This window comes from Mus caroli, unplaced genomic scaffold (assembly GCF_978045245.1).
Source record: "Mus caroli unplaced genomic scaffold, Mus_caroli_1 scaffold_2, whole genome shotgun sequence".
Taxonomy (NCBI): Eukaryota; Metazoa; Chordata; class Mammalia; order Rodentia; family Muridae; genus Mus; species Mus caroli.
The window spans coordinates 156,011,427-156,020,667 of NW_028227257.1; the positions used below are offsets into that span (position 1 = coordinate 156,011,427).

The 9,241-nt window shown below is 49.1% G+C and overlaps 1 protein-coding gene across 1 annotated transcript; it reads right to left on the bottom strand.

Moving 5' to 3' along the window:
* Positions 1-865: 865 nt before the first annotated feature.
* On the bottom strand, positions 866-9,029 carry Zmynd19 (zinc finger MYND-type containing 19). The gene is made up of 6 exons (XM_021153398.3): positions 8,749-9,029; positions 7,215-7,274; positions 6,261-6,367; positions 5,569-5,709; positions 2,257-2,437; positions 866-1,543 (listed from the first exon to the last, which is right to left on the bottom strand). The coding sequence occupies exons 1-6, from the start codon at positions 8,797-8,799 to the stop codon at positions 1,400-1,402; spliced, it is 684 nt and encodes a 227-aa protein (XP_021009057.1). The 5' UTR covers positions 8,800-9,029; the 3' UTR covers positions 866-1,399.
* Between the last annotated feature and the right edge of the window lie 212 nt (positions 9,030-9,241).

Genomic DNA, 9,241 nt, shown 5'->3' on the forward strand with positions numbered 1-9,241 from the left:
GAGATAGGTAAGATTCCAGCCATGGTGAATTCACTTCTGCAGTAATCAAGATGCCAAATGCCAAACAGCCCTCAGACATGTGAATCCCCCAAAGAAGTTATCCTGAGGACCACAGCTCAGCAGTGAATGAAGCCTCATTTTGGCTGTCTATCACACGATCTATTTCAACACACAATTGGGACAGGGGTAGCAGCTTACTACTGGCTCCAAGGGTCTCTGTGCTTGAATGTGTGCTTGAAATTTACCAACATAGGGGTATATAGTACTTTGCTGGCTAGTTTTATGTGAACTTAATACAAACAAGTCATTTTGAGAGGACAATTATGAAAATGGCCCCACTACTCTGTCTTGATTTTTCTTAAGTATTGATTTGGGAGAGCCTAGCTCACTTTGGGCAATGCCACCCCTGGGCTGGCAATCCTGGGCACTACAAGAAGTTAGGCTGAGCAAGATATGAAGAGCAAACAGTAAGCAGTCCTGCATGGGCTCTGCATCAGCTCTAGTCCTGACTTCCTTCCGAGGACTGCGGTGTGAAACAGTAAGCTGAAATGATCCCTCCTTCCCAGGTTGCTTTTGCTCATGTTTTATCACAGCAGTAGAAACTAAGACAAGTAGCCAACCTACTGGAACACTCCAGAACACCTGCTACCAGAGAGAACAGAGCCTCCTTTGCACGCCTTGCTAACACTCTCTGCTCCTCACAGGCCAGCCTGGAATAATGGCAGGTCTTTCCAGTCCATTCATTAAAACCAGTTTCATTATAATTAGTTCCTTTCAAAAATTGTTGAACCAGGCATGTCAGGAGGCAGAGGCAGGTGGATCTGTGAGTTCAAGGCCAGCCTGGTTTACATATGAAGTTCCAGGAGAGACCCTGTCTCAAAAAGAAAACAGAAATAGGCTGAACAGTGGTTTGAGGAGCAGAGACTGGCCACGAGGATGATTCCACCCCCTTACTCTGCCTGTTTAGACATGACTCTGTGCAAGCCTCTCAGTGGGCCCCCCACCCCCCAGTGTCCAGGAGAGAAGCTCGACTACACGACAGTCTCTAGCTGAGTGGTGACTGTTTACCATTTGAGGAATACAACAAATGATTCTATTTGAAGTTGCTAACCCTCCCCTTGCCTCCCCCCCAAAAAAACTGTACATGAGTTTACAAACATATTAACATATAAATAATGAGAAAGGTCCTAGGGAGCCTCCCTGTTGTCTCTGCTGGAGGTGAAAACTGGAGGGGCACTGTCCCCACAGGCTGCTTGTTGCTGTGAGGTCACATGGCAGCTGCTCTGGATCCATTGCTGGCTTCTTTGGCACCTCCAGGTTCAACTGACAGTCTGTCTTCCGCTGTGCTCATGAGGAGCTGGAAACTTTGAACCTGCAGCAGTGGCAGCTCTTCAGCCCGTCATCGCTCTGGCTCAAGCTCATGCTGGAAGGGACGCTTCCTCTCCCGACAGTGCTTCTTGTGGGCAGGCCAGTCCTTCTGCTGGCACTGAGAGCCACAGTATCGAGCCACCTGGCAACGCCCACAGATGTTGAACTCTCGAAGCTGAAACAGTACACAGTGGCTTCAATATTACACTAATGAAATGTATGAAAACTACGCTCTCAGTATCTGGAAGAACCTGATAAAACCCTATGTGGGAATGAAGTTCTGTGTATGGTCTACATGCAAGGCCCTGGATTGAAGCCCCAGCACTTATTCTCCCTAAAAAAAGCCAGACATGGTGATTCCTGTCATCCCTGCACAAGGATGTCTGAACCAGGATTATCTGACTCAGTCTAATCTATATATATAGTGAGTTCCAGCGCAGGCTGGTTTACAGATTTAAGATCTTGTCTCAAGTCAAGCAGTGGTGGCACACGCCTTTAATCCCAGCACTCGGGAGGCAGAGGCAGGTGGGTTTCTGAGTTTGAGGCCAGCATGGTCTACAGAGTGAGTTCCAGGACAGCCAGGGCTACACAGAGAAACCCTGTCTCAGAAAACCAAAAACAAAACAAAACAAAAAAAGAGATCTAAAAAAAAAAAAAAAAAGAGATATCTAGTCTCAAAAGTCACACACACAAACATAAAAAGAAAAATTATACAGGTTCTGTGGCTGAAGGGATTAGATACTGTCTGGATGGAACAACAGAAAAGGAGGAGCCACGTTAGTGACTCACCCAATGCTACCGAGCAGTCTACAGAGACAGGCTATCATATCACATCCAGACTGCTGGGCAGGTGTTCAGGAACCAAGGGTTCAGTGTAGCATACTATACCTGCTTTTCAATCACCGTACAAGGAGGATAATGACACTCATAGTAGGTACAGGAATTTTCTTCTTCTTCCACCACATCCCCATTGGCATTATAGTACCGGGTCACATTCAAGACAGGGAATTGTTCTTCTATAGGGTCTGTGGGAAGCTGCTGGATTGCAAGCCAGTATAAGCTTTGCTCCCTGAAAGAAAGCAGAGGCCTCAGTGCACTCTGGCCTGACTAGGTCAGCACAAGGAGAGAGGACATGACCCCAGGACAAGTAAGTTCCGCCCAGTTTTGAGAATTTGTGTTTTGATTGCCCATCACCACTGCATGTACTCCATATTAAAAATGTTAAATCCTAGGGGGTAGAATTAAGCAGGATTGAGATGCATGATGTGAAACAAACACAGAATCAATAGTTTTTTTAAAAAACAAAACAAACAAACAAACAAACAAACAAACAAACACCTTTTTAGAAGCCTAGTCAGGTGTGGTAGCGCACATACCTTTGATCCCAGCACTGGGGAGGCAAAGGCAGGTAGATCTTTTTGAGTTCAAGGCCAGCCTGGTCAACACAGTTCCAGAACAGCCAGAGCTACATAATGCCTTCCCTCCCCCAACAACTCCCAACATTTTTTGAATCCTATCTTTCAGTAAAGAACATAGATAGCGCCGGGCGTGGTGGCATATGCCTTTAATCCCAGCACTCGGGAGGCAGAGGCAGGCGGATTTCTGAGTTCGAGGCCAGCCTGGTCTACAAAGTGAGTTCCAGGACAGCCAGGGCTACACAGAGAAACCCTGTCTCGAAAAAACAAAACAAAGCCGGGCGTGGTGGCGCATGCCTTTAATCCCAGCACTCGGGAGGCAGAGGCAGGTGGATTTCTGAGTTCGAGGCCAGCCTGGGCTACAGAGTTGAGTTCCAGGACAGCCACGACTACACAGAGAAACCCTGTCTCAAAAAAGAAAAAACAAAACAAAACAAAAATTCAACTGAGAAATTAATACCATCATCGGACTGGCTTCTATGTATGTCTGTGGAGCATTTTCTGGATTAATATAGGAGGGACCAAATCATTGTGGGCAGTACCACTCACTCTTAGACAAGTTGGTCTGGATTGTGTAAGAAAGCAAACTGAGCAAGCTGTGGAGAGAACACCAATAAACAGTGCTCCCAAGTGGTCTCTGGTTTAGTTCCTGCTTCCAGAGTCCTGCTTGAATGTATGCTCTTAATTCTCTCAACAATAGATTGTGACATTGCTTTTGGTCATGGTATTTTATCACACTAACAGAAACCTAACATGGACAGCCCTAAACTGACTGCTGGTTGCTCACAGGTGAGCGCAGCAGACTGTGTGGGACTTTGGAGAGCCATAGCTGATTTATGCACTGGAGCTGCTTAATTGAGCCTTATGAATAACGCACTCTCCCTCACAAGTAAACCAGGACACTGGCCATCCTCCTCTGACACAAATGCCCACAGTACCGAGCACTCCCCTCCCAACACACACATTCATTATCCCCATCTTCTATTTCCCCTTACATGGGCATACCAGACATGCTCATGGATCCTGGTCCAATCTGGTCCTGCCTCTGCTAATAAAAGGTATGTACTACTACTTACCTGAAAGGCACAGCCTCAACCAAACTTATCTCTGAAAACTGGCTGAGAAAAGGGCCAACAGGCCACCTGACCAAACACCTCAGCCCTCTACCCCCAGAACTGTAACTGCCCCTTTCCGAATAGAGGCTTTAACTGTAGTCCTATCATGATCATAAGGTGTGTTCAGGAGACTAAATAGAGCATTCAGCTCAGGACCCTACTGAACAGGATGTGGAAGGGCAGTATCAGTCTCAGCTTCTCAGCTACACAGCAAGTTCAAGTCAGCCTAAGATATACAAACCTCAAAGAAGGATGGAAGAAAGGATGGACAGACAGACAGGAGTGGTGAAAACAGAACTGAAGACTCAAAACCTCTGACATCAGGTAGACAACAAAGGAAGGAGATGAGAAGTCTAAGACCCTCCTAGGGCTGCCTTCACATTCTGTCAGAGTAAAGCAGCTTGGCACCCGTCTTCTAAAGTCCTGGAGACGAGCACAATCAAGTACAGACACATACTCCCACATCTCCTCCCTACAGTACGTGGGGCTCTAGCATCACCTGAAGACATTCACTACAAACATCTCCCCACTGTCTGTAATGACAACCTTGTCAATACCATTAGCATCCGTTGAGGTGGTAAATGCCAAAGAAGGTTGCTTAAAGACTTAAGAACTAGCCAGGCGTGGTGGCACACACCTTTAATCCCAGCGCTCAGAAGGCAGAGGCAGGCGGATTTCTGAGTTCGAGACCAGCCTGGTCTACAAAGTGAGTTCCAGGACAGCCAGGGCTATATAGAGAAACCCTGCCCCCCCCCAAAAAAAAAAAAAGACTTAAGAACTTGTATATAGCCAGGCAGTGGTGGTGCATGCTGTTAATCCTAGCACTTGGGAGGCATAGGCAGGTGGATTTCTGAGTTCAAGGCCAGCCTGGTCTACAGAGTGAGTTCCAGGACAGCCAGGGCTACACAGAGAAACCCTGTCTCGAAAAACCAAAATAAAATTAAATTAAATTAAAAAAGCTATTTGAACAGATACTTCCAGGATGAGCAGGACAATGATACCTGTGTGGCTTGGACTATGAGGTCAAATTTCCCTAATCATTTCCTGCTGGTCTCTCCAGCTCCTCTCCAGGGCTTCATGGAATTCACTGTGGTGAATTTGAGTAGGAACATGGCCTCCAGGATAGAAAAGCTTGTACAATGCTGTTTTCGGGGCCACAGGGAACTGGGAAGCCAAGAGGTCATATCCCTAAGCTACTCTGTCCTACTACTTCCTCTGCTCAGGGAAAGCTATTCACCCAAGGAGACCTACCCTGTCTCAGTGTGGTCCTGGGGCATGGTCTCATTCCATCACATCAGCTAAAATATTCCTAGAGTCAATTACTACAAGGTCAATCCCAAAAATTAATCATAAAAATCCTTCTGGCTACGCATGGAGGTATATGTGCATCTTTAATCCTAGCACAGGGGAGGCAGGAGGAGGACTGCTGATATCAAAGTCTGGTAATACATAGCAAGTCCTAAAGCAGCAAGGGCTACATAGAGAGACCTCTGTTTCCAAAACAAAATATAAATGAAAATTCTTCCCTTTCCCATGAAGAAGAATCCTCACACGTGGGCAGTGGTGGGTTGGATATCAAGGTACCAAAGTACAAGGTAAAAGCACAAAATAGGAACACAGAAACATGGGATGGCCCTTCAGGTATCAGGTGCTGGCCAGGAAAGACCCACCTTTGTTTGCTGGAGGTCTCTTCAGCTTTGGGTCGCCAGCCCCATGGTACCAGCTGCAGGTTGTCCAGGCGATTGTCCACAGTCACAGCATTGAGATGTACCACCTGAAACCCGGGAGCCACACCTCCCCTGTGGCGTTCCCTAGGGAAAGACATTTCTCTTGAGGTCGAGGCCTCAAGCACCTCTATTCAAGTATCAACAATGTCCAGCCACACAGAAATACCAGTTATCTGGTCAGACTGGGCCCATATTCTGAAGTGGCATACCAGGAGGAAGCCAAGCACATCATCATGGCCCACACAGACAGGGAACTTGCCTCAGAGGACAATGGAGAGAACCCCCAAACCAACAAAATTATCTAGAGGTAATTATCTGTGATGCCCCATTTGGATGATACCAACATTTCAAACCACCTTACCCATCTACGATCAATGACCCCGTTTCTAAGGATGCAACCTATGACTCAAAGGATCCATGGGTCTCATCGCATCAAAATCCCACTAATTGTTTAAAGTGATATGTACACTAGTCATTCCTTTGGGTTAGTGGCAAAGGTCACAAACTCCCAGACTTAAAGAAGATAAAGTGAGTCTGACTCCTCTGGATAGAAAGCTCTCTAGCCTTTGGGCATACTATGCTTATCAAAGCTCACGGGGCTTAGGTGAAGAGACTTATCAGTTAGAAATACGTACCACAGCAGCTCATGCAGAAGCCTGCCAGAGCCCCTTCCTCGGTTTTTGTCAAAGGCATATGCAAATATCTTAGCACCATTTCCATCAGCATCTACTTCCATTCGAGCCTGAGAAAAATCACAGAGCAGAGTGCATCTGTTGGAAAGCCTTTAACTCTCAGCATATTTCAAATCCAGCTCAGAAAAATGCCATAAGTACAGATGACATCCTGCTCCTAGGACCCCAAAAGTACAGGGGTCACATCCTGATGAACAACTTGCAAAATACTGTGCACACCAACTGAATTTTCCTACCCTTAAAAAAGTCCAGAACGACAGGGAGCTAGAGATGGCTCAGCAGTTAAGAGAACTAGCTGCTCTTTCAGAGGACCCTGGGCTTGATTCCCTACAGCCACCTGGTGGCTTACAACCATGTGATTCATGCACGGATATTCAGGTAAACATTAATACACATAAATAAATTAAACCCATGGGAAAAAAAATTGAGGGGGAAAATGCCCATGTTGGCTGTGATGCTCCACAAATGTAATCTTAGCACTCAGGTAATGGAGACAGGGAGATTTGAGTATTCACAGTTGGCTTGGGGAAGCAAAACCTTGCCCCCACGCCCCACCAGGCCACCATCCAGAGATGGTAGGTAGGTCTTTACCAAGAACAATGAGAGCAGGATGGCCTCCATGGTTATAGTGCAAAGGCAAGAGGATAGCTACACCCAAGTGTGCTCATTTGATTTAACAGACACACATCATCAACACAGCAAAGCAGTGAGCTTTCAAAGACTAGCAATCAGGGTGAAGAAGGTCACAACGGGCTCTACCAGCCAGCAGTGTCCAGGTTGTCACAACCTGTGTTGGAGCTAAAGACCATTAATATCAGTGGGTATCCTCCTGTTCTCCCAGAACGAGGAAGGAAACTCACTTCATATTCTTCCTGGGCAACAAACAGTAATGCTTACCTCAAAGGAGTAGCTCTCCACCAGTGGGATGTCCTGCTCATCGATCAGTGTGTATTTGGTCTGAAAAGAAATCATGTTTCAAAAATTACATATGAAAGAAATTAAAACAAAAAGAAAAATAAAAAAACAAACAAAAAAAATTACATATGAGATCCACCTATGAAACAATAACGTCAGGAATCTATAATACTGTCCAATAAGAAAGAAAGGAGCCACATCTTAAGCGGGGCCTTGCTCAGGCTCATTTGGCACAGCCTACATCAAAGTGCAGTCCAAGCTGGGCATGGTGGCATCTTTAATCCTAACACTCAAAGGTAGTGGCAGACAGAACTCTGTGAGTTCCAGAACAGCCAGGACCACATAGTGAAATCCTGCCTCAAAAAAAGAAAGAAACGCTAGGCAGTGGTGGCTCACTCACGCCTTTAATCCCAGCACTCAGGAGGCAGAGGCAGGCGGATTTCTGAGGCCAGCCTGGTCTACAGAAGTGAATTCCAGGACAGCCAGGGCTACACAGAGAAACCCTGTCTCGTACCCCCCTCCCCCCAAAAAAAGGAAAAATAGTAAAAAGAAAGTAGATCAGTATGTTAAAGCAAAACATGACCACATGTACCAGCGTGGGTAATTAGGTTTCAGAGCCCATCTACACCTGATAGACCCTGACAAGTGGTATCCAGAAACCCGGTCAAACACAAGTCTAGTGGAATGGGACTAAGGTAGATCATCTAGGTTCCAAGTGTGATGTTTGTTCAGTAGGCTGGATATATTGCACGTGCTCACTGGATAGTCCTTCACCTGATCTCAAATACTCCTAATAAAAGCTACTGGCCCAGGCTCCTGCAAATAATTTCTGAGTCAAAAGCCTCCCACCCCTCTCTAGTTAGAAATAGAAAGTTCCAGAAGTCCTTTCCTAAGCTCAAGAGTGGTTGCTTTTACTTTCCTGGAAGCTCTTTCTAAGATCTCAGTGACCTGCCTCTACTTTCTGTCTGTTCCTCTCTCCCACTAGTAGCCGCCGCCACTGGTGGAACAGACTTAAGGTCCACAGTTCCTGAACAGCACCAAGGAGCCCAGCTTCATGAGGTGGGTGGTGGCCCAGGCGAGGAGGAGTACCTGACAGTCTTGGAGCCTACCAAGATCAGGACCCTGGCTCCTCGTCTGTGCTCTAGGGAAGCCTGCGACTCGAGTGGCCGAACGTGGCCAACGTTAAAACGCTCCGCCAAAGGGGACTGCGGACCGGCCGCTCCGCTCGCCTCAGAGCTTCGGGCCGAGAGCGTCACGGCGGGAGGCCGCCGCGTTTAAACCGCAGGTGCAGCCCGGCCGCCGGAGCCGCGGCAGGTGCCCAGGGAGGCACAGGACGAACCCCAAGGAACTGTTCGGCACCAGCCAGTCCCACACGAGTCCTGAGGCCGAGGGGCGCGTCCCCGGCCGCGGGGAAGATTCCCGCGAGGAAGGCGGCGCCGGACCAAGCAGGCCCGCGCAGCTGCTCGCCCTAGTGCCCCAGCCCGCGCAGGCCTCGCCGCCGCTCCACACCGCTCACCTTCCCGGCCACCCGGCCGAGCCGCACGATGCCCAATTTAAAGTCGGTCATGGCCAGGCCTGCGCTCTCGGCAGGCGGAGCCGCTCCCTCGGGAGGCTCCGGACCGGACCGGGCCGTAGCGAGGCCGCGGCACTCCGGGTCAGGCCGGTGCCGGGGTCAGGCCGGGCGGGCCGCGGGCGGACGAGGCTGGGCCGGGCTCGGGCCACCGCCGCCGCCTCGCGCCCGCCGGACCTGCCACGCGCCGCCGCCACCACCGTGCGCACCCCAGCGAGCGAAGCAGAGGGCGGGGCACGACCGGGACACACCCCCCACCGGCGGGGGCCGACCAATCGCGAGACGCGCCCTTCGCCGGTCGTGGCGCGCCGCGGCCGAGTGACCAATGGGACTAGGAAACAGACGCAGGCGCAGTGAAAAAGAACCAAGTGCGGGGGGAGGGGCGAGCCGGGGGCGGCGCCTGCGCGGCGGCCGGCGCAACGTCAATTTCGCGGGAAGC